The sequence below is a fragment of the Syngnathus typhle genome, linkage group LG7 (assembly GCF_033458585.1).
Source record: "Syngnathus typhle isolate RoL2023-S1 ecotype Sweden linkage group LG7, RoL_Styp_1.0, whole genome shotgun sequence".
Lineage (NCBI taxonomy): Eukaryota > Metazoa > Chordata > Actinopteri > Syngnathiformes > Syngnathidae > Syngnathus > Syngnathus typhle.
Genome location: NC_083744.1, coordinates 13707320 through 13730960, shown reverse-complemented (window position 1 = coordinate 13730960; position 23641 = coordinate 13707320). Strand labels below are relative to the sequence as shown.

The 23641-nt window shown below is 46.5% G+C and overlaps 3 protein-coding genes across 8 annotated transcripts; 1 reads left to right on the top strand and 2 right to left on the bottom strand.

Moving 5' to 3' along the window:
* Positions 1 to 103: 103 nt before the first annotated feature.
* snx1a (sorting nexin 1a) lies at positions 104 to 6663 on the bottom strand. Its single transcript, XM_061283366.1, has 15 exons — positions 6274 to 6663; positions 4369 to 5242; positions 4101 to 4240; positions 3791 to 3866; positions 3669 to 3712; positions 3444 to 3585; positions 3291 to 3369; positions 3112 to 3187; positions 2877 to 2990; positions 2707 to 2800; positions 2428 to 2633; positions 2223 to 2366; positions 2043 to 2123; positions 1891 to 1962; positions 104 to 1765 (listed from the first exon to the last, which is right to left on the bottom strand). Exons 1-15 carry the CDS (start codon positions 6376 to 6378, stop codon positions 1715 to 1717), a joined length of 2298 nt encoding a protein of 765 aa, XP_061139350.1. The 5' UTR covers positions 6379 to 6663; the 3' UTR covers positions 104 to 1714.
* Positions 6664 to 6901: 238 nt separating this feature from the next.
* sv2 (synaptic vesicle glycoprotein 2) lies at positions 6902 to 10588 on the top strand. 2 transcript variants are annotated; one of them, XM_061283369.1, is made up of 13 exons: positions 6902 to 7041; positions 7513 to 7611; positions 8074 to 8235; positions 8310 to 8454; positions 8560 to 8681; positions 8773 to 8936; positions 9029 to 9109; positions 9205 to 9294; positions 9365 to 9453; positions 9514 to 9641; positions 9720 to 9815; positions 9899 to 10058; positions 10213 to 10588. In XM_061283369.1, exons 1-13 carry the CDS (start codon positions 6957 to 6959, stop codon positions 10394 to 10396), a joined length of 1605 nt encoding a protein of 534 aa, XP_061139353.1. In that variant the 5' UTR covers positions 6902 to 6956; the 3' UTR covers positions 10397 to 10588. The 2 variants fall into 2 exon arrangements, with proteins under 2 accessions (XP_061139353.1, XP_061139352.1); XM_061283368.1 differs by having other exon boundaries at positions 8310 to 8472.
* On the bottom strand, positions 10580 to 23523 carry LOC133157100 (AP-3 complex subunit beta-2). Of its 5 annotated transcripts, XM_061283362.1 has the most exons (27): positions 23294 to 23519; positions 19699 to 19774; positions 19371 to 19445; positions 19067 to 19162; positions 18847 to 19007; positions 18709 to 18775; positions 18428 to 18610; positions 18069 to 18254; positions 17596 to 17693; positions 17473 to 17527; positions 17321 to 17392; positions 17189 to 17251; positions 16976 to 17108; positions 16622 to 16908; positions 16330 to 16516; positions 16125 to 16255; positions 14268 to 14306; positions 13577 to 13691; positions 13334 to 13496; positions 13117 to 13276; positions 12955 to 13033; positions 12762 to 12871; positions 12277 to 12505; positions 12124 to 12208; positions 11957 to 12054; positions 11739 to 11877; positions 10580 to 11584 (listed from the first exon to the last, which is right to left on the bottom strand). In XM_061283362.1, exons 1-27 carry the CDS (start codon positions 23404 to 23406, stop codon positions 11392 to 11394), a joined length of 3393 nt encoding a protein of 1130 aa, XP_061139346.1. In that variant the 5' UTR covers positions 23407 to 23519; the 3' UTR covers positions 10580 to 11391. The 5 variants fall into 5 exon arrangements, with proteins under 5 accessions (XP_061139346.1, XP_061139348.1, XP_061139344.1 ...); XM_061283364.1 differs by lacking the exon at positions 14268 to 14306 and having other exon boundaries at positions 10580 to 11542; positions 13117 to 13279; positions 23294 to 23523; XM_061283360.1 differs by lacking the exons at positions 14268 to 14306; positions 23294 to 23519 and adding an exon at positions 20966 to 21501 and having other exon boundaries at positions 10580 to 11542; positions 13117 to 13279; positions 16137 to 16255.
* Positions 23524 to 23641: the final 118 nt, after the last annotated feature.

Genomic DNA, 23641 nt, shown 5'->3' with positions numbered 1-23641 from the left:
GCAATAGTGGCCCACTAAATAAAACAAATCAAAGTGCTAGAATAAGTAGATAGTTTGGGTACAGGGAAGGGCAAGAATAAAAAAAAAAAAATGGCACAAAATATCCAAGTGTAAACAGTGCAATATTTATTTGATTTCTTCTCCAAGTGACACAGGTGCACATTTTTTCTAGATACATTAATAAATCTCATTTCATTCAACGCCAGCCAAGGTGAACAACTGGTGTGATTTAACCTAACGTGAAATGTTCTCATTAAAGAAGCTTGGCCGTCAAATGTAAAAATTAAAGCTGTAAAAAAAAAAAAGGACTTCATTACTTGGAGAAGAGTATTGGAAAAATAAAAATCAATACATGTATATATTTATTTAAATCTGTTTATTTTTAGTGTCAAGCTGTTTCTGGATGTGAGCTGTGAGCATGTTTCCTTCAACAGTGTGATAACGCCATGTATGTTGCGTTTTTAATGGGGGGGGGGGGGAAGCTTGTTTGACGTTCAACATTAGATCATGCTTGTTCTGTTGTCCAAATGTACGAAGGAATATTCAGGCCACTATGTGCCTTAAAAAATTAATTGGGCAGTTATGAGCAAAAATGTTAGAAGAAAGAAGAGCTAGAAAGAAAAGTCATTCTGATAATGTATCAATTCCACAAGAGAAAAATAAATCCACAAAAAAGGTACAAGTATATCAAAACCAGCAAAATAAAGACAGCATTTAACGAGAAAAATGATACAAAATAACGTGCATTCCAAAGTATTTTATTATATATGATAAATGTGTTAATTGGCAATTAAGTTTTTGGTAATGAACCATTAAGATTTGTAACAATTACATTAGCACATATTTTTGTCTGATTTTTCAATCAGATGTTTTTTGTTTCCCAAATACTCGAAGGGGGAATTCGTGGAAATCTAGACACAAGAATCACCAAAATACTTTTTCCTTTTGTTCGTAATAGTATTTGCAGCTTAGGGAATGAAGAGAACAACAACAACGAAAACGTACATTTCACTGGGTGAAACTTCACTGCCTTTGTTGTGTGGTGAATCAGTAACTTTCAATTCATTGTTTCGCACTTTCTACAGCAAAAACAAAATAAAAAAAACTATTTGGAAATAAAATTGTAAATGCTTTTTTTTCAGTAAGCTTCGTAACAATCATACACGTTGTGTGACTCTTAATCCGATTTTTGGTGTTATCCAAATACTCCTTCGTACAGTAGATGTCGAAAGGGCTTAAGAAAAGAAACGAGTCAAAAACTTCTTTCATTAGCCTCGAGTGTCTCATTGCCCCCGCTCGTTTGTAGAAGGCACAGATAAGTGAAATTGTTATTTATTTTCAAACATAAGTGACATCAAACGTACACTGCGATGCGATTATTCACGCCCGCGAGCTCTAATGCCCCTCCCCCCCCCATCTCAGCACCAATAACCAAAATTAATTTATCCCTTTTTGAGTCGTTTGGCCCCGAGGGCTATTTTCACCCGGATGAAACCGATCGCGCGTCTGTACGAAAATATTTGCGAGAAGTTACACGACGGGGAAAAATAGAAAGTTCTAAAGCGCGAAAGGTTGATACAAAAGCAAGAAACGTGTTGATTGTAAACTTGTTTTGCAACGACGCGCACACGTTCTTCCGGGATTTTAAAGGCAGGAAGCGCTCAAGTGTGAAAGAAGGAAAAAAAGAAAGACAAAAGGAGATTTGCAATCCCACTCAGGCGATGGCTTTCGCTTCGGGTAAAAAGGCCTCCCAGTACTTGATCAGCTGGACACACACACGGGGGGGGAGAGGTCACAAAATGGAGTCGATGAGAAAAGTGTAATTGAGAAAAAAAAAAAGTTCCAAACCACCCTGGGATGGAATGCCAAGCATCATGATTATGAGCTCACCTGCTGCTGTGACTTGAGCAGATTCTCCAGATATTTGACGATCTGTCTTTTGAAGTTCCTGGCCTTTTCTTTCTATAAGAAAATAAAAAGAAACAGCAATGACGACGGCGCCTTCCTCAGCTCACTTGACGAGCGGCGTCGAATGCGAGCACCTCAAATCGCAGCACTTCCTTGCGCACGGTGGCCGACACTCGGTCAAAGTCTCGCTCGAACTGCGTCACTTTGGCCTCCCACTGGAGAGCGTGATAGACACACACACACACACACACACATACGATTATCACGCTTGGCTCATTTTGCACATTGATGTTTTTGGGAAAGCGCGCCGTTACTTCTGCGATCTCTTCTTTGGCCAGCTGCAGCTTGTCGGGCTTGTTGGCCCACTGGAGTTTGGCTTCGGCCTCGCGCTTCTTCTGCAGCGTGCTCTGCGCGTCCTGCCAGCGCTGCCACGCCTTCATGCGGTGGTCGAAGGAGCCCTGCACGGCGCGCGTCAATTTTATTCTACGCGTAGGGAGGGAGGGAGCGCGTTTGGCGTACCCTGACGGCGCCGAGCAGTCGGATGAAATCGGCGATGAGCTCTGCAAAGCCGAAGGTGTCGTTGGCCGCCTGGTCCTGATGCAGCTGCTCCATCTTGTCCTCCACCTCGGCCAACTGCGAGAGGGCGCGCGACAGCGCCGTGTTGTCCTCGGCGCTGCCCAGCATGGCGGTGCTCTTGGCGAAGCTCGCCGTGTTGATGGAAAGCTCTGGCGAGGGCGGGAGGGGGGTTCGATTTGATGTTTGATCACAACGGCCCGTTGAAGAGGCGTCTTTGGTTACCTTTCCTGTGGAGCACCAGCGACTCCACCAGCGCGTGGAGCTTGCGGAATTGTTGGTCCGCAGACTCCACCTCCTGCAGTTTTTCCTCAAACCACTGCGGCAGAAAAATATGTCGGTGGGGCGGAGAAAAACACATTACCTTTTGAAGAAGACGAGGCCTCCCAACTCACCACGTCCGACTCGTTCATCTTGATGGTCATTTTGCTGACGGCGTCCGTGGCCTTGTTGATCATTTTCAGGAAGCCGGCGCCGCTCAGAGCCTGCGTGCTCACAGCTCGGGGCAGCTGAACACACACACACGCACACACACACACAGTCACTAATTGCACACACTTTGAAGAAAGCGTTTGATTGGACGACAAGGGAGGAGCTCAAATCAAGCAGGACAACAAAAGGTGGTCTTGCCTCATCTCGCTCCAGGAACTCTCGCACGTCGGGGTCTTGGATCAGCGAAGGGTGAGTGACCACCCTCTGAAGATACCTGTTGGAAGCGGCGGAAGAGACGTCAAAGTTAGACTTCGACCCCTCACCCCCTACTAAACTAATTTATTTTCTGATATGAGCATGGAGAGATTCCGCCTCACCTCTCCAGGGCGCCTCTTCTTCTCTCGACAAAGTCGGCAGACGATGAGTCCTCCTTTCCCACCTTCATCTTGGTCATGCCTGCGAGGGCACCACAAAAAAAAAAAGTGAGCGGAGCGCACAGCGGCGCCGATGCCAGCTGAAGCTCCGCCTACCCAGGATGCTTTTCTCAGGCGGCGGCGGCACGATGACGCCGCCAGGGCCGTGCTTCTCGGAGAGCTTCTCGTACAGGCCCAGGAAGTCGCTGAAGCGTCGGCGCACCGTGAACGTCTTGTTGCGAAACATGGACAGCGTGGTCTGAAAACATTTTTTTTTTTTTTTACATGATTAAAAGCCCGGTATTGCTCTACGTGGTACCTTTAGAGAAAAAGGAGCTTTACCTGAGTGGACACTTTGTAGGCCATGTAGGCGGTCATTCCATCCCCTGCAACGATTTTTCACAATGAATTGGATTGCGGGGGTCGAACGCTGGCTTCTCACGGGCAAAGTCAAAAAGTCTCACCTATCTTTTCTGGGTCGGTAATGGAGACGGTGATGTCAAACTTGTCTTCCAGCTCTGACTCCTCCTCTTCCTCGAGCTGCAATAAGTGAGAAGCACGTTTTAGAATTGGAAGCTTGGCACCCGTCACTGGTTCTAGAATACAGTAATATTTGGGGGGTTTTCAAAACACTTATTCGGCTTTTTATTTTGGAGGTCTGGAACGCATCAATTCATTTCAATGATGAAAATGAATTTGATAGGGTACTAAATTGGTACGACTTTATCTCACACCAAATCCAAGCGACCGTGGCCGGGCCTTTTTGGGACTTACTTCCTCCAGCATAGCCGTCTGAGATTTGGCCACACTGGTGGCTGCCGAGGCGGAAGGCTTGCCGACGGCGGCGACGGCCGGGGCAGCGGCCTTCTTCCTTTCGTTCTGTGGACTGTCCAGAGAGAGCTCCACTGTGGCTTCTATGGCAAGAGGCAATGCAAACAATTTGACCTTTCACCCTTACTCTATGACTTGTTCGTTTGGCACTCCTGGAGCCTGATCGATGTGGATGATTGTCCGTTTTGTCGCAAGGGAACTGAGGACTCACCTGCAAATATATCAGTGCTTTCTTCCACGTGAACTCCGTTGGTCCTGGAGTTGAGGCGGGAGCTGTCGCCGGGGTCTCCAGCTTCTGCCGCGAACATGTCGTCGTGTTTACGCTCTCGGCTTGCTTTGCCGCTGTCGTGGCTGGCGGACTTGTCAGTGAGAGGCTCGTCCCGTGGGTCCTTGGCGGCGGGCTTCTTCTTGGCGCCCAGCGGCTCGCCGAACAGATCCTCGTCTGGCTCGCCGAAGAGGCTCTTCTGAGGCGGATTGGCGGCTTTGATCTGTTGCGGGTCGGCGAACAAGTCGCTGCCCTCGTCTTCGAAGAGGTCTGCGGCGGCGCTTTGCTTCTGCGCTGGAGCTGGTGCAGGATCGTCAAAGAGTTCCGCCAGTGGGTCAAATATTTTGGTCGGTGGAGATGGTGCAAAATCGGCTGATGAACTGATATCTAAAAGCGGCGCGGTTTCTTTTACTTCCTGTTTCGGAACAGCAACTTCAGCAAAAAGACTTTCTCCCTCTCCTTCCTGTGATTGCGGTTCAGTTTCACTTCCGAGTAGGTCAACAAACTCATCATTGAGAAGGTTTTCACTGGCTCTCTTTTCAGCTTTGGCATCGACAGAGGCGGCCGGAGTCATCCAGTTGTCCGCCAGGTCGTCAAACTCGTCAGAGGGCTCGCTGGGCGTTTTGGATTCCGAGCCGCTGCTAATGGGGTCGCTCGTGACGTCACTGGGAGGCGACATTAAATTGTCGCTCGACGTTTTGGATCCTAAGCCGCTGCTGACGCGGTCGCTCGTCGGCTCTGCCGTGGCGTCTCCGGGAGGAGTCAACAAATCATCGGTAGGTTGACTGACCGTCGGCGTCTCGCTGAGGGAGGAGTTGCTCTGGAGACAAAGAAGAAACAGCTCCGTGCTCTCAATGCAAAGCGGATTTGCACATTTTCTTTCCTTGTTTTCGTTCATCATTATACATTATATATATTTTTAAAAAGTTGCAAATTATGTCTGAACAATTTTGATAATATACTTTCAATTTACCCCCTTAATATTGCAAGTTAATTTTTTTTTTCAAGATCTTCTTACCATGTATTTTGCAACAAAGAAGCAATAAATTAATCTGTTTTACAATGAACAATATCGTATTATTTTATACATACATGTTTTGCTTTTAGGGATTAAGATGAGGTAAAAATAAAAGCAAAAGACATTTTGTTCATCCCCTTCAATTAGAACGACTCATTTATTAAATACAACTTTTAATACAAGTCATAGTATTATAAACACCTAAACGATGGTCAGGCTATGGCAATCCTAGTTTAAAAAAAAAAAAAAAAAAAAGCAAGCTGGCACTTTTGCTGTAAAGTTGCTGACTTCGCCTTTTCTCCCAAATTGCTGTCTTTTTCCCCTTTTGAACTTTGACTGAGGAGATAACATCCGGGTTCTAACCACGTGACCGCCACCCGCTCACATGACAGGAGGTTGCCCTCCCGCTGCACGGGCCACTTTTTAGTCACTATTCAAATAAAAATCAGTGCTCATTATTCGGGCCACAAGTTATGCAGTCACGCCACATAAATCCCAACGCCAATATTGCCAAAAAGACGAACGATTGCAAAGCAAACTGACTAAGCATCAAGTGATTGTAGTTTGTCCGTCTACTCGCAGCGCAAAGATCACAGGAAATTAAATGCTAGATGACTTTTGATGACTGAATAATAAGTTCATGTGAAAGTAAGCATCACGTAAAATAAAGCACTTTTACAGCAACGAGTGAAAACTTTTGGGAAAACAACAACGAAAAGTGGTTAATGTTTCCCCCCCACACCCCTCGCGCATTGCTATGGCTAACAGTCAGTGAGAGTTAGCAAAGTATGGAGATGGAAAAAGCAACCGTGGGGGAAAGTTGGATAGCGTACCACACTCACGAAGAGGTCGTCTCCGTCCTCTTCATCGCTGCCTCGGCCTGCGGCGTCTCCGGCGTCGGGGAAAGGAGGAGGACTGCGCTCCGAGCTGGACGCCATCTTCAATTCGCTAATTTACAAACTTAACGCGCACGCGCGCGCGGATAGACAAGACACGACACACGACGTGTGCTTTTCTTTTCGTCGGATAATAATGACTCCCCCGCTGCCCATACGAGCACACGCAATGCGGTTGTGGAAAGTGACGCCTGGGGGGTGGTGGAAGTGCTCCAAAGTGACAGGGGAGTCGGTACTGGAGTTAAGGCGGAGGAGGAGGGGAGAGGGGGGCGCGACGCCAGTAAACCACCGCTGTCACTTTTCACTTCCTGGACAGTACCAAAGCCTCACTTCCTAGTTATGATCAATCTCGCTACGCAGGACACGCCTTACTAAAATCTGATTGGCTGATTGAATGCAACAGCTAATCATATTGCAGCAGTGCGTGTCCTACCGCCAATCATAAAGCGCCTGGGATTCCACACCAGTGCGTTAGCCTCACCAACTAGCTAGCGAGCGCCTCTCAGCTACCCAGTCACGGGACCGAAGCGCGGCGGATTGGATGGTTGATAAAAATTAATTGTGGTAAATGGAGCGGTGAGGACAAGTTCGTCTGACCGCAAATATATACCGATTTTGGGATGCCTGGTTTCAGCTCGACCGGAGATCAAGAGCCGCTTCTGACGGCAAAACGTCAGTTGGCCAACGAGTCGGATTCGGAAGAAGGTAAACAAAAATAAAGAAAATGCAAATAAGAAAGTAAAGGGCGAGCTCTCTTCTATATGAAGCTGGAGAGCTTTTTAGATTTTACACCACTTAAATGTTTCTTTTCAAGATACCTAAAGGCAACAAACTAAACGTGATTTAATTTTTGGAGTCTAAACAAATGTATTTAATGTACTTTATGTTATACATAATATGGCAATGCTCAGATGTTATGTTATGCAATGTTTATCATATTGTTAATACCTTGCAGTTGTTGGTGTCAAACATATATATATTTTTTTAAACCATAAAAGCAACCACAGCTGGAACAAAGTGGAGTACTAAATACATTTCATCAAAGAATTTGGAATTATACAATGAACAAAATGCTCCTTTTTAATTAAAAAAAAATAGAAAATCAGTTGGTGACATCAAATCACCCAAGCAGCGCTTAAGTGCCAACTCAACCCTTTTATTTTGTTTTTCTTTTAGGTGAAACTTTATTTGAGAGGAGAACAACATTCGTCCCCCGCGATGCCAATGAGGACATGCAAACCAGATTGACATATGAGGAGGCAGTCGAGGCAGCAGGTAATTAAAAAAATGCCAAATATAATGTCAGTGCGGTTTTCTGTTATGTGAAAAGACCGGCTTACCAAAGTTGAAGCGAGCAGTTTGGACTGCAAGCTGCATAAGCATTTTCACTCAAGGATTACATCCCGCCACCGAGTCCAAAACTTTCACCAAAAGCATCAAGGCTGGTTATCATACTTAAAAGCTGTTTGCTGACTTGAGCATGATAGCGTAGGGCGTCGTAGCGGCGCGAGTGTGACCGTTTGTGTGTGACAGTTCTCTTCCGATGTATTTTTTTGACAACAAAATCTACATTACAATGAATAATATCAGATTTGCTGTACATAAATAAATACATTTATTAAAGAAAATTAAATAAAAATATTAGATAAAAATTAACTGAATTATTAATTGTTGAACTAAGCATGAATTAATTTGAAAGACATATTATAGCTCACGTAGTCAAACTGCCTTTTTCAGGCTTTGGCTGGTTCCACTGGCTCCTGCTGCTGGTTTGCGGTTGGGCCAATGCCAGCGACGCCGTGGAGATCGTCTGCGTGTCCTTCCTGCTGCCCACCGCCCGCTGCGACCTCCAGCTCAGCTCCTCCGACATGGGCCTCCTCACTGCCTCCATTTTCCTCGGTCGGACCACGAGGATCTGGCTTTTGCAATTCAACGACAGGAGCGGATCGGTCACATGACGTGGTCTTTTGCAGGCATGATGGTGGGCGGCTACGTGTGGGGATATTTGGCCGACCAGAGGGGGCGCCGCAGCGTCTTGGTGGTCTCCCTGTCTGTCAACGGCCTGTTTGGCGGCCTGTCCAGCGTGGCGCCGTGGTTCTGGCTCTTCCTGCTGCTCAGGTTCATAAGTGGCGTGGGGTGAGGACACTGGAAGATGGCGTTCGTCTGTCCATCCGTTTTTGCTCGTCCTCTTCCAAAGTACCCCCCCCACTTGGATTTCTTCAGGGTGGGCGGGTCCATTCCTGTCGTCTTCTCCTACTTCGCAGAGTTTATGCCTCGACTGAAGCGAGGTAGGATGATCAGCGCTCTGGCCACCTTCTGGATGGCGGGGAACATTCTGGCCGCAGGTACCGAGACACCGTACAACAATGTTTTTTGGGGAGCTATCACGGAAAGTTGAGTATGTGTGTGTGTGTGTGTGTGTGTGTGTGTGCAAAGGCCTGGCCTGGCTGGTGATCCCCAGAACCTGGATGCACTTTTCCATTGGGCGACTTAACTTCCAGAGCTGGCGACTGTTTGTGGTGCTCTGCTCCGTCCCAAGCGTGACATCAGCAATCATCTTCAAGCTCTTCATGCCCGAAAGTCCCAAGTTCCTCATGGAGGTAGCTGGCAAAAAAAAAAAAACAGCCACACGGGTTGCTTTATAAGTCTGTTGTTTGCTAGCGGTTATTTTCATCAAAAAAAAATGTTGTAGGTTGGCCGGGAAACGGAGGCCATCCACGTCTTCCGCCACATGTTCCAACTGAACACGCGTGGGAAAGGAGCATCTTGGCCTGTAAGTAGATGAAGCTGCCACAGTTCACGGCTGTGTAAAAGCGCTTGATTGCGTCATCACCTCAGTCAGCTGGACGCTTCCGTTTGGTTTCGCAGGAGTTTTCACTGCACGTGAACGCCAAGCAAAGAGCGTATGAGAACAACACGCCGCGGCCGTGCGGACAACTCGGCGCTCTACTGCAAAAGGTAAACTGATCGCAAAGTCAAATCCAACCAAAGCACACATGAAGCCGTTTGTGCCCTCGCCACACGACAGGCTGCGATGCCGGTCCGCCGGATGTTTGCCGCCAACCTCAAATCCAGAAGCACCGTGTTGCTCATCATCTTCTACTGCATCTCTTTCGGGTAAGTCTCCTCGGGTCGGCATTCCAGAAGTGTGACGATTGACGAGGCAACTTCTCCTAGCTACTACGGGCTGTGGATGTGGTTCCCCGAGCTGTTTTCCAGATTGGAGGCCGGCAGCTCCCCGTGCACCAACACGTCCGCTCCGGCTCAGCAGCCCAACCGTAGCTGCTACCCCGTCAAGACCGTCGGTACGTAATTGTACAAACACGCTCTCAGCAAATTAATAACGCTTCATTTTGAAATTCGTATTGATTTGGCCCCCACAGTCTACGAGGAGGGCTTCTTGATCGCCGCCGCCAACCTACCCGGCAACATCTTCACCATCCTGGCGATGGACTACATCGGAGGGAAGCTGCTCCTCTGTGAGGAAGGCCACGCTCCACATTTATTGCCCACCCAGCGGTCATTTGTCCCCCATTTGATTTGACGTTTGGCGTGTCCGCAGCGCTCAGCCTGCTGGTGTCCAGCCTGAGCGTGTTCCTCATCTACCTGGTGCAGACCAAAAGCCAAAGTCTGCTGTTGTCCTGCTTGTTCAGCGGCGTGTCCGTCATGGCCTGGAACGCTTTGGACGTGGTGGCTACGGAGCTTTACCCAACACAGCTACGGTACTTTGAGGGGGGTGGGGCTTTTTTTTTTTTTTCCCTCGATATTTGGAATTGCAGTCAGTGCCATTTTAAAAATATTTTAAAAAGTCAAATAACTTGGATGATGACTTTTAATATCTTTGCTCACCTCTGATGGTTTTCCTCCTGGGCGCAGTTCATCGGCGCTTGGCTTCTTCACGGGGGCGGGCCGAGTGGCGGCCATTATGGGGAACGTGGTCTTTGGGAATATGCTGGATTCGGCCTGCGCCGTGCCCATCCTGCTGGTCTCGGCCATGCTGCTGACTGGCGGCCTGACGGCTTTCTTCCTCCCGCGCACCAAACAGATGGAGCTTACCTGACTTTTTTTACCTTGGTGTGTACGGGCAAGTTAAGATCATGGGAAATAATTCCCCAAAAACTTTTTGATGTTCATATTTGACAGTGCTCAATAATCATTGCACATTTTTGTTCCTATTTTTTAATTATTTATATATTGTTTGTGTGTCTATTTTCTATGTACGCTGGAAAATAAAACATCTGCATTTTTGTAATTTTTTTTTTTATTTGTGTAATAAATAAACTTCCACTAGTCAAGCAGGACATACAGCCATTGTGATTAAAAGTAATGATACTGATAAGTAATGAACACGTCAGTTCATTTGAAAACAAACATTGCTTGGGAGATGATTCAGCACAATTTGTTTTTGCTTTCTTATAAATAAAAAAACATGGTGTGTATTTTGAATTTGTGGAATTTGGTAAAATAGTTAATAAATAATATAAATTTGATAACTATTAGATTAATTGACTTAGATACAAATAATTCTAAAATTACCAAGGTGATAACCAAATCTTAATATGATTTTTTTTTCAAAGTGTTATATGTAACTGAAATTTTGGTCTGAATTGGTTTTAATACATAAAACCTGACTAAAATTATTAGAATAAAATAACTAGAATTTTTCTCAACTGTTCCTTAATTTTGGTAGAAAAATCATTTAAAATGACAAATGAAAAATTTAAATTACAAATGAAAAACATCCAACTAATATTAACAAACATCTAAATAGGCAAATTTTTTAAAACAAAAAAAAATTCTCCAATGTTCTTCAATCTAGACTATGGTGCAAACTATTGAAGAAAAATATTCACATAAATATTTTACAATAAAAAAAAAGAATAACATGCCAAAAGCAGGCATTTTGGAGGCAGCACTTCAAAGTAACAGAGTAGCTGTCATGTTGTTCCCATGTGCAGACGCGATTGTCACAAAGACGAGATGTTGCGAAGGAAATCCCACAAACATTCTGGGAGAAGGCGGGAGACAAACGGACAGGAAGGGAGAGCGAGCGTGTCACTGCGTGAGAGCCAGCAGTACATCCTTTACCAGCATGGTGCCGATCACCATCTTGTCGCAGTTGAGCGTCAGCCGGGCCGCGCCGTCCTCCTCGCTGGCCACGGTGACCAGCACCAGGCTGCCGCCGCTGGCCGTCCTACCGCCAAACCTGTGCACACGAAACGGAGGAGCGGAAAGACCGAGCGCCGGACTGAAGTCAAAGCGGTACAGAAGTTAAAAGTGCCAAAGGCGGCAGAATGAAGAAAATGCGGAGAGTGAAGGAAATGGAATTATATATGATATATATTTTTTTATATGTACAGGGTCCGGCAATTATATATTTGATATAATTTTTCCTCCCTTACCTGCACTCCTTGTCAGAACCGCAGGGCACTCTGCTGAGGTTGGCGGCGGCCGTCACCTTTTGCACGATGGCGTGCTCGTTCCGGCAATTGGCGCCCAGCGTCAGCTTCTCCGTGATCTCGTTCATGCCCATCAGCTGACCTGTTGGATTCAAACAACGGCACACGCTGAAGATACGCGCAAAAGCAACGGTGAAGGGCGTTGTGTGCCAACCACTCACCTTGTTCCTTTTTAAACTCGTTCTCGGTCATAAAAACGGGTTTCATCAGCTCTCCCACTGGCGGCTGGATGGACACGAAGAACTTCCTGCTGTGAGTGCTGGGGAGAAAAAAAAAATATATTGGTGATTTGTTGACTTAGTCCGTTATCGCGGCTAAGTATTCTCACCACAGCTGGAAATTTGCCGCTTGTGTGGAGTCGCAGAAGTCGATGCCCATCACCGCCGTGGCCGTCTCGCCCGCAGGCAGCAGCTCTGCCGACAGGAAGCGATTTTTTTGGCCGACTCCGCCCACTTCCGGTAAACGTTGTGCCTTCACTCACCGATTTCCGGGAACTCCTTGACCCTCATGCCCGACTGCAGCTTAACGTCCTCCATGTGGAGGTTCTTGGCGTCAGCGGCGGCGCTGTTGACAAACTGCATCTGCACCGCCACCATGTTGGCGTCGGGGCCGAACGGCTGGCGGCTGAAGCAGTACTCCACCGACAGGCCCTCGCCGGTGATGCGGTGCAGCAGTTCGTAGCTCTTTTGCGCCCCCGGTGGCGAGATGGCCTGTCGGCAAGAGGGGGTACAGACATGCGCCATTGGAACGAATATAATAAATAAATAAATTAATAAATCAATTTAAAGATGAATAAATACATAAATAAATTAAAAATAAATGAATAAACGAATAAATAATAGAAAGCTAATAAATATAATAACTAAATAAATAATCAAAAGCTAATAAACAAATAAATAAGTGACTAAATAAAGATAAACATTTTAGGGCAAATTCCAAATCTACTTGGAAATTGCGTGCCCTCACCGTGGGCGAGAGGACCGAGTCGGACAAAGACAAGCCCTCCAGGTCGGTCGCGAGGCTGCTGGACAGGAAGGAGTTGACGGGCGTCACTTGAGGCGAAGGGGCAGCTTCGACTGAGGAGCCGCAAACAAAAGGAATGTCTGAAAAGGTCACATGCCAGTTGTGAAAACAAAAGAAGAGGAAAACAAAAACTTACAGTCGTCAAGGTCCAGCAGCGACATTTCTTTCTTGCTCTCTTTTGTGACGGGCTTGGGGGGAGCTTTGGATTGCACTGCCTGCGAGAAAGAAACATTTGGACCAAGGAATTGTTACGTTTACATTGACCAACTTTTGATTTCATCTTTACACACGTCTGTACCTTCTTCTTGTTTTTGACATCCACCTCCGACTCGGAGTCTTCTGATTCGGACGGGCTACTTTCGGAATCGCTGTCGTTGTCCGACTCTGACTCGGAGTCGCTCTTCTGTTGCTTCTGTTTCCTGGCGCGCTTCCTGACTTCTTCCTCACTGCTCTGCTCACTGCTGCCAACATTTCCAGGTGTTCAATCTGTCCAAAGACCAAAAGCGCAATCTCACCTTTCGCTTCTTTGTACCGGCTTCTTCAATTCTTCCTTCTTCTTCTTCTTCTTTGTGTCCTTCACCTCTTCCTCGGAGTCGGATGCTTCTTCACTTTCTTGGCTCTCGGATCCCGAGCTTTCGGCGCTGCCGCTTCCGCTGTCGGAGCCGCTGGAGTACGACTCTACGCGGGCAGGTCAGATAAATGTGTGACCTCATGACCTCATCGTTTCAAATAAACGTGATTTTTCTTTTTTAACTTACCGCTGTCCGCAGACTCGGTGGGCCCAGACTCGCCCTCGGAATCGGAATAGAAAGGCTTCTCTACTTTCTTCTCCTTCCTTTTCTCTCGACTGCTGCATTTGGTCCACTCGGGCACCTGGCGAGAGCGCGGTAAAAAAAAGAAAATCGTCAGGCCGGCGCCACACCGGCCCCCCCCCCCTTTGAGACGGAAGCGGCGAGCCACAACGGCAACAGCGGCACGGCCACGCAAGCCTCGGCCTGGGGCTCGATGCAGACGGATGAAGCCGGCCGGCCCAAAGTCAGCCCTGAGTGCTTTGTGGCTTTTTTTTTAACCCATTAGCAGTTCCATTCGGAGAAGTGATGTCTTTGGGAAGTCACTCGCATTGTATGAGAACATCCATCCATCCGTTTTCTCCGACTTTGGATCACCCAAGGTGCACCCAATCAATATCGTCAAATTTTTGGATCAATCAACCAAGTCATCTAAACACACTGAAGCTTCTCTCCCAAAGAGAATCCCTTCTTTAATGGCAGACACTGAGGATAGAGGGAATGGAAGAAGAGGAGCTTGTCTTTAAAAGGGGGGGGGGGGGGGCTGAGAGCTAGAAGCACAGAACAGCGACCACATCAGGCGAAGGCGCGGGGTGGCGGGGGGAGGAGCGGGGCATCGAGAAGCCGCTACAATGCTTCGAGAGGGCGCTAACTGACTCACGCTGGTCAACGTTGTGACTCGCTCAAGCAGAGAAAATACCTGGCAGGACTGAGGGAGGGGAGAAAACAAAGATGGGGGATGGAGGTGAGATGGGGGAGATTCAAGAGAAGAAAATTCAAAGAAAATTCAAACAGAAACATCAGGAGACAAAGCACAGGAGGGTTTCTGGATCTAGAAAAGGGGGAAACTGTGACAATGGTTAAATACAGAGACACAAATGAAGCAAAAATGTTCTTTCCACTTATGAATCAAAATAAAAGCACAGTGAAAGTACAGTGGAAACTCTACATTTGGACAAAAATATTTTATCGTCTACAATTTTTATTTTATTTTAAATATAATTTTATATTATTTTAATGTTTTTTAATATTTTTTATATTCATTTTTTGTTATTAATTAAATAATGCAGTACTAGAGGATTTAACAACAAGGGCACTCAAATCGTCCCATTGCAAGATGGCGACACATGAAGGTGTGACAATAACAACAACGGTGTTCGGAAAAGGAGACAAAAGGGGCGAAAAAAACGTCACGAGCTGTGACAGAGAACAAACACAACACACAGAAAATTCAAAAGTCACATCACATATTTCATGCAAAACAAAAAAGATGCAGAAGAGAAAAAAGTAAAGGTGGTTCATCAACGTCCTAACCCTACGTTTAATTTCAACCTTCTTGACCATCTGCTTCATTTTGATAATGATATTAATAATAAATCAACTAAAACTGACTAAAATAAAATAATACATAAGCACTTTCCTGATGGACATTTCCTCGTATCTGACTTAATTGTGCAATTTTGAGTCCATCGTTGGTGAGAAGAAAGAAAAAGGAAGAAAGCTTTGAAACAAAATCGCCAAACAATAAGCGCACTCCCAAAGCCAACCTCTCGCCAGTCTCCCAGCAAGCCGATTCTCCCCTCGCCAGTAGTTATGACTTCCTCTATCTGCGGATGAGGTGAGACAAGCTTTCAGAGAGACTCCAACGCCGCCCGCTTGCCAGAAAAAAATCTCCAGTTCCAAGATGGAGGTTTTGAAATGAACAACTAATGGTAACAAAGCGCCGCCCTCCCTCATCTTGAGATCCGCATCACGAGTAGACCACAGGTGAACAGCGTAAAGGGCAGTAAACATCTGTAAAAATGGTTAGTAATAAAAAAAAAAAAGAAAGCATGACAAAATGAATCAAAGCTTGATTGCGCTCCTTCAAATGAAAATCAAGAGAGGATGTTATGCTCTTGATTTTGACAAAACAAAGTGGCGCTCAAGGTTTGATTTGCAGACATAATTGTTTACGAGGAGCCAATGGCACACGGACCGATTGAGGCATTAAAATTTCGAGTTGGAAATAAAAAAAGAATTCAGAAAGTGATATACATATTTTAGTTACAACAAAATACTTTTCAGAAGGCCAATTTTTACTACATGTAATCATTTGTGTTAGCCCTGGCGTGTCCCTTTAGTTTGAATGTATTATACTGCCCCCTCGTGGCCGCACATAGAAAGAGGCGCACAATGTAAATGTATCTGTTTTTAGTGAAATACTGCAGTGATATTTTTAAAATCATCTTTTGAATAAAATGACCTTTGAAGGCTCTACTGGATCTTAAAAAAATTAAAAAATAACAATCACACATCAATGCGTGTTTGTTTTGAAGAAGAATTAAGCCGTGTGCTATTGGCTCAAATATGGGGGACAAGACAGCAGGTGAGGAGCGAGTGAGCTTCTGCAGAGCCAACCAAGTCCATAACTGGCCAATGGATGAGCGTCACTATCGGCGTGATGTCATTCACTCATGAGCCACACTCGCTGCCCTCCCGCCTCTCGGCGTATGTTACTGAATGCCACTGCACGCACAGACTCCTTCACCTCCACGTTGCGCACGGAGGGATCTGGGGCGGCTTCCGGCCAGTCGGGCAACTCCTGGTAGCCGCCGGCTTTGGCGTTCAGCAAGTGGGACAGCGAGCCCAATTGGAAGTGGTCTCGATCTAGGGAAGCGGGGTCGAAATGGATGAGCAAACGACAGAAAGCCTCTTTAAGTGCTCTTGAACGGCCGGGGAACCTTTAAACGGAGATTCCAGGACGGGCGCGGGCTTGAGGGCCAGGAAGAGTTTCTTGGCGTATTTACTGAGAGCTCCACTTTTCTCAGTGGGCACGATGAGCTGGCGGATGAAGCGCGCCCGGTCACGGATGTCGTAGTTCTGGTCGTACTTGGCCAGGTTGAGGACGTACTGCGTCAACAGTTTGGTCTGTAGGGGGCGCCAATCAGGTTTTTTTTTCCCAAACAATAATAATGAATAAAAATAAAAATGTTCTTTCTCCAAAAATTACCTGCACTGCAGTCATCGCCGTACCTGTTTGGAGTTGGTGAGATAGAGCTTGGCGGCCAGGTTGAGTATCTGCAGCTTGACGATGTCCTCCTCGTTGGTGAAGGACTTGGCCATCTTCCTCAAGACGTCCGGGGCGATCTTAGGCACGTGCTCGCAGTATTCGCCGATGAGCCAGAGAATGCTGGCCCTCGCCATGGGCACCTGGATGTTGTCCGTCAGTTTGGCCATGTGCTTGATGATGTCGCTGTGCTTCTCGGGCTGCATCTGCAGCAGCTTCTTGATCACCACCACCGACTCGGCCACCACCAGCTCTGCGAGCGCCAGACGATGGCTGCTGTTTCCACGGCAACTCGGGTAACTTCAACGTACCGTACTCACCGTCTCTGTTGGACAGCAGCTGCACCAAGCCATTCAGACACGTGTCCCTCACTTCTCCAATGTTGGTGGCGCAGCGGCCGATAGCTTGGATGGTGGCGGCCACAAAGTCTTTATCCATGCTTTTGATGTACGTCTGCCGGGGCGGGGGGGGGAGGAAAAGAAAAATAGTTTAGCGTATTTGTAGTAGATGTTGGCATTTTTAAAGGTTGCTACCTGAAACTCTCTGAGAATTGTGGAGATGTTGGTCTCATTGGCAAGATTGGTGAGAACCTCAAGCTGGAAAAAAAAGTCATAACTTACTATACAAGATATCGCAGTTATTTGTTAAAAGGTTTGAAAAATAACCTTGAGGACTTTTATCTGCGTTGGGTCAGTGGAGCGGATATAGAAACTCTTCAGGTAAGGTTCAAACATCCCCTGCCAGAGAGAAACAAGATGGCGTCACATTTTAGCATTCATTCATAAACAAACATATCAAGCTTGTCCGTCTGACTCACCCTTCTTTTAATAGTCATCGTGGCCACGTTTTGAAGAACAACATATTGGACTTCACTGGAGTAAAAGAAACGAAGGTTAGAAAAATGAGGAATGCCACTCTTGTCTAAAGTGTTGGAGCTCACCTGTGACTCCGCAGAAGACGCACCAGAGCCTTGGCGATCACGCCCACTTCTGCTTTGGGGGCAAGATGGAAGTAGAGCTGAGCCACGGCCATCACCACCTGGAGCAGAAAAATAAATAAAATAAAATGTAAATTATCATCACTTATTTATTTTTTTTTTCAAATTACTAGAGCGCAAGGAAAAGCTGCAACATCTAGTGAGCAACTTGCTAGGCAACAAGCAACCGTTTCATTAGCATAACATTTCTATTGCTGATTAGCTAGCTGAAGTCAAAAGGAGTTCCACTCCCTCATGTTGACATCCGTCCGCCAAAGCTACTCATTGTGCTTAATTGGCTCATTTCCTTTTAGAGAGCGTCCTCGTCTGAGAGCCATAATGCCGGAGGCCGCTCGGACAGCTTGTCAAGATGATAGGCTGAACAGAGGTCAGGCCTCTGGAGACTCCACGTGGGATGATGTGCAATAATAACTTACGGCTGCGTTGCGGCTCTGGAGGAGCGGCTTGGTGTTCCTCAGCAGCAGCCGGTGGTCGGGATCCATCACGTAAGGCTTCCTTTTGGCCAAGGCGGCGGCCTCGCCCTTGTCTTTGTCCTCCTCATCGTCGTCGTTACCGTCCGAGCCGTAGAAGGTTTTGTCGCAGCCCTCTTCCAGAAGGTTCTCCTAGGTAAAAAAAATAAATATATATAAATTAGATACAAATATATAAAAATTAAATATATATAAAATATAAATAAATAAATTATAAAAATATATATAATTTTTTAAATATAGTGCTCATGTTGCCAAACAAAAGTCAATGCGCCAGATAACAAATGTGACGATGTGGAACTCACGTTGATGTTGGGGTTAAGAAACTGCGTCCTGGCGTAGCGCGTCAGCATGTTGATGATGACCACTTGGCCCCACTCCTCCACGTCAATCAGGAGGTTGCACAGTTTCCTGTAGTTCTTATGGATCAAGTCGATCCGCTCCGGGCACACCTCCTCAAAGGCCATGACCACGCTGCCTGCCACCAGCTGCCACGCCACATGTCACAAAGGTGTTTTTATTTTTTTTGAATGGATGAATGCTAACAATTTTGGGAGTGGAAAATGTGAAAAGAAAAAAAGATCACCGTGGTTTTGTCAGCCAGGAGTTTTTCGATGACTTCGATCAGCTGGTCTTTCTGTTCTGGATCCAAACTGAGGACACACAAGCATCAACGGCCGACTCGGTTTGGATTTTCCGGTGAGCAAAAAACGAGGACGCGCACCTGTAGAGCTTAGGAATAGCGTGGGCGGCAGTTTTGCGGACGTAAGGGGACATGTCGGAAGCGGCTTCTTTGATGGCCAGCATCATGATGGGAACGATGATGGTGACTCGGATGCTGGAGAGAACTCGCAGCGCGCTGGCTCTGATTAGCTGATTGGGATCCTGTGCAGGTGGACAGAGATAGAAACGACACCGATGTTGACTCTGATAGTGTTGCGTACCTTCAAGCCTCGCTGGAAGGTGGAGATGGAGAGCAGCGCCAGGTCCTGCTGCTCCTCAGCGTAGCGCACTAAATAAACGTAGACCAGCTTCTTCACCTGCCAACGGAGTGGAAGACAAAAGTAAAAAAAAGCAATTATTTTTATTACCCAGTGAGGCGAAACGCAACGCGGTGATGAAAGGCACGGCGAGGAGAAGAAAATTGCTATTCCCTTCAGGTGAGAGCAACGCAAAGCCACGGGAGGCTGTGCAAATACGATAAGCGCAAAAAGCCGGAGCTTAAATTACACAGAGGAGAAGGCCTACCTCAATATTTTTACAGGCCACATTCTTCACCACCGCTGGGAAGAGGTCGGACGCATTCTTACCTCGAGCGATCATCTGTGGGTGGGGGGGGGGGGGGTGGATGACACACACAAGTCACCATTTTACACGCAGCCAATTTGGACTTTTTTTTTTTTGCAAAATGGCTCCTGCAGCGAACCAGCGCAAGCAAATACCGCCAATGTTATAAATATTGAAGACGTATCTTTGCTGCCGTAATTTATGCTCGGAAAAACTTTTAGCCGGTCTCTTGAAATGTCGCTACATTAACTGCAGCAACGCGAGCAGAGGGAAAAAAAAGATTACTCACGGCTACGATGCGTTTCATGGCTTCCAGCTTGAGAGAGTCTTTGTTGCTGTCCAGCATCTCCTTCAGGTCGTCGTGCCTGAGAGAAAAGAAAAGTAAATTTTTTTTTATTGCAGTTTTACGTTTTGCAAGTCGGCGAGGAATCTCGAGCGCCGCCAAATTTCATGACACCCGCAATACGCTACACAGTTTGACTTTGCTCAACTTGGAAGAGGAATGTAGTAGGACAGTCACATTTGAATTATGGTGTTAAAGTGCAAATAAAACTGTACAAGGCTGATTCACAGCTTTCCGCAAAGCAGTTTCCACGGCAACTAGTTGTGCAGCAAAATGATGTTCAAATGCCGCACATCCGCGGCTGGATAAAAATGGCCGCCCGAACGACTCAAGCTCATTTGTTCCAATGGCTGCTGTTGCTAATTGACTTACAAGCGCCATTTGACTTCCTGGAGTGGGCAAACAGGTTCCGATGAAAACAAAGAAACCAGAAGACCAGCTGGAAAAATGGATGAGTGATTGTTGTAATGATGGAGCGACACATTATGGTGGAGGAAGAGTGATGCTGCGTGGCGGCAATTCCTTCGCAGGGGGGAAAAAAATAAATGCATGTATCAAATAAAATAAAAATTAATAAAATCCAGAAGCTATGTTGTGCTAATACGAAGAAAATGACAGTCAGGTTGGGTTTCTTCTCAAAGCGCTGTCAATAACTCGACACCAACTCTTGCCTCCTGGATCTACAAACGGCTGTGAATTATTTAACCCCGGCAGCACGCTTGGTCTCTGGTTACCTGAAAAAGTCCACGACGTTTGCACGACAATAGCGCCATGCTGTGACTTTTTTTTTTGTAGAGAAAAGCAGTAAATATGAAAATGTATTTGCATGACTGAGTTGGAACGTTCAAAGTATCTTAATATACAAGATACAAATGAGGGTGTTACACCTAGCTTGTTTTGCTACATGTGTTATGGAAGCTAACATATCATTTGCGTGCATAATTAATGAACCCAGTAGCTCGAACCGGCAAAAAAACATAAAATGACATTTCTGAGCTGCACCATGTCGAAACCTCAACTCAGATAAGAAAGGCCAAGTAGAAACAAGGAAAAAGGTCAAAGCGCTAGAACAGCAAAGCTCAGGTCAACTATCGACTTTTCCGTGAAATGCTGTTGCCGTGGAAACGCGAACTAATTACGTGGGCCAAAGCGGCGGAATGTAATAAAGCTCTTTGATAGTCCAGCTGGTTTTCGATTCTGGCGAGCATCCTACCGCAAAGGTTGACTTTGGGAACTCCCATTACCACTGCCACCTTCTTCCAGTGGCGCTCGTTCCTCCTGATCTCTCCCTCCATCACCGCCACCGCTGCTCCCTGAGCGGAGGTGGCGCAGCTCATCGGGCCTGACGGCGTTGTACCACGTCTGCTGCCCGCCATCGGGGGTCAGCACCGGGCTCTTGTCCTCCTCGTGGCCTTGCACCTGACTCTGCACCGTCTTCACCATGTTTACCGCGTTCACGGGCAGCTGCAGCAGCTTCTGCATGGCAGTCATCTTCTGGGTTTTTTTCTTCTCTATGAAAACTTTGCAGGATCCTCAATGAAGCAGACAAGTGATCAAGACTGACAGGTCCTCTCAAGTGGATTCCAAAAAGAGCTAGAACGTCACGATTTTCTGTTCCAGTGAGGACATTTCACGCAAGGGATGACGCAACAAGCTTCTTCAGAAGTGCTCCACTTCCTGCAAAGAAAGGACGTCTCCGTGGCGACGCGTTGATCCGAACGGGATTTTAGAGTGATCCGTTTCCGCCTGTTCCTGTTTTCCTACTCCTGCCTCTGTTGCTGCTGCGTCTGGCCTAGCTGCCATCAGCCGCTCTGTAAAAAAGATACTCGTCACAGAGGGGCGTGGAGTCCATGGCGACCCCTCCCAGCTGTTCACGTGCTTGCCGTTGCAGAGCCGGCCTCTCCCTGTCGCTCAGTCATTGCAAATGCACACACACACGTAGGGAACCGCGCTGATGAGGACACGCCGCTACATTCGCACTGCCCCCCGCAAACATCACCTGCCTCGAAAGCTTTTTTTTTTTTTTTTTTTTATCCTGAATCCCCTCATTCATTTTAACCATCACAAAGAGAAAATGGATGGACGGATGCTTAATTCAAACAAGCCGTTTTCTTCATCTAACATGACTCAGCAGCGTTCTCTGCACCCCCCCCTCCCCAACAGAATGAAAATGAGTCCTCTTGTGATGATGTGCCAAAGCTCAGCTAGCTTCATTTTCAAAGGAGTTATGATCCATTTTGCAGGCATCTTAAATAGGGCTGCGCCTCTTGAATCGGAATATCGACTAGCAATTATGAATCTCGTCAATTGAATAAACGTCAATTTTGTATTATCAAACGACAAAATATGCACGTAACACTATGACTTTGAGTGTGTGTGACTTTATATGGCATGTCATCATTCATGTGTGAGCAAATTTGCAGAATATTCAAGCATCCATTTTTTTGGATGGATCAAGTATCGGCCGAAACTGTGCGCACAATGCACGTCGCTTGAAAGTGGCAAATCTTGGCCCAGCCTAGCCTTCAAGTCCTGGGCGGAGAAACTTGGGGATGTCACAATTCAGCAAAACGCACAGCTGCTCACATTTTCAGAAAACTGCACATAACAAATGCTTGCTGTGATATGGAACTTTATCTCCAGACGATTCACGAAAACAACAACAGAGGAACGAGCTCGCCATGTCAGCACAACTAAAACACATCGCTGTCAAAGTGTTGTATGTAAAGGTCTAACAAAAGCCACAAATACAATACCAACCGACAGATAACACAACATGGCGGACCAGCGGATGAATGACTGCGTTCCACTGCTCCCACATTCCCAAATACCCGAAAGCTTGCTCGTCAAATGTTTTATGTCATTTACCGTCCATAATACCAAACGGAAGAAATCTCTCCACATATGGGGCCAAAGCCAAAAAGCAAGACTGAATGCAAAAAAAAACTACATTATTGTGCCACGTGGGCTCAGGTAGGCATCAACAAACCAGTGCTGGCAGTGAACAGAGTTAGTCACTACATCGACAAATTCAAGTTCAAGCTTTACCATGCAAATTGCAAGACGTATATAAACAACACCCAAAAATGATTCTCTGAAGTCAAAGTCATTTGAGATTGAATTAAAATGATTAGAAGATGAGAAAACCGCTTTCAAGTAGCTTGTTCGTTGTATGTGAGATTTGGAAAAGGGGGGCGCTGTCCAGTAGAGATGGTGCTGAATAAAATGGAGTTGAGGCCTGCTGATGATCCCCTTTTAAACTGACTTGTATTACGTCAACATTTAATAAGTCTACTTAATTCTTTACTATTTCTTTCTTTGTATCTTCTTTTATTTTGGACCTTCCACATAGTCATCACAAAAAGAGCGTTCGAGGGAATCAAATCACGACCAGCAACAAAACAGCTAATCCGGAGATGGTGGAGGACATTGATTTGAAGCTAGCTCAATTCAGGCCAGATGTTGACATTGAAATAACCCTCAAAATCCACGTCGGCAGAACGGCAAAAGACATTTGGCTCAGAAGCAAGCGCAGGTGTACCTTTTATAGTCTGAGGAGAAAATCCCGCCACTCGCCGGGTCGTGGCCATATTCGGGCTCCCCGACGCTAGAGGAGCCCCCTTTCTCGTCGTTGAAGCCCGAGCTGGCGGACATGGTGCTGGCGTTTCAGTGTCTCCGACCTTCCGCGGCGGCGACCGAGATTTTTTGGTGCGGGTATGCGGTGCTTACACGGCCCTTACAGGCGAACAGGCACCGTGTAATCCCTGGGAGGATGAGGTAGTTGTTATAGGGGGGCTGTGATGCGCAGGTCACGTGATAAGGGAAGGTAAGAACCCGGAAGTGCTTGGCATAGATTGCTTCTGTATTATTTTGTAAACGTCCCAGTTGT

What these genes read in the sequence shown, in the direction of transcription:
- snx1a (XM_061283366.1), bottom strand. Translation starts at nt 6,378, where the DNA reads ATGGCGTCCAGCTCGGAGCGCAGTCCTCCTCCTTTCCCCGACGCCGGA. An exon ending in GACTGCTCGGCGCCGTCAGG is followed by an intron (nt 2,367 to 2,427) that starts GTACGCCAAACG and finishes CGCGCCGTGCAG; the next exon opens with GGCTCCTTCGACCACCGCAT. An exon ending in CCAAAGAAGAGATCGCAGAA is followed by an intron (nt 2,124 to 2,222) that starts GTAACGGCGCGC and finishes CACGCTCTCCAG; the next exon opens with TGGGAGGCCAAAGTGACGCA.
- sv2 (XM_061283368.1), top strand. Translation starts at nt 6,957, where the DNA reads ATGCCTGGTTTCAGCTCGACCGGAGATCAAGAGCCGCTTCTGACGGCA. An exon ending in GGAAAGGAGCATCTTGGCCT is followed by an intron (nt 9,110 to 9,204) that starts GTAAGTAGATGA and finishes TTGGTTTCGCAG; the next exon opens with GAGTTTTCACTGCACGTGAA. An exon ending in TTCTACTGCATCTCTTTCGG is followed by an intron (nt 9,454 to 9,513) that starts GTAAGTCTCCTC and finishes AACTTCTCCTAG; the next exon opens with CTACTACGGGCTGTGGATGT.
- LOC133157100 (XM_061283360.1), bottom strand. Translation starts at nt 21,243, where the DNA reads ATGACTGCCATGCAGAAGCTGCTGCAGCTGCCCGTGAACGCGGTAAAC. An exon ending in CGTCTTCTGCGGAGTCACAG is followed by an intron (nt 17,528 to 17,595) that starts GTGAGCTCCAAC and finishes CTTTTACTCCAG; the next exon opens with TGAAGTCCAATATGTTGTTC. An exon ending in CGCAGATAAAAGTCCTCAAG is followed by an intron (nt 17,252 to 17,320) that starts GTTATTTTTCAA and finishes TTTTTTTTCCAG; the next exon opens with CTTGAGGTTCTCACCAATCT.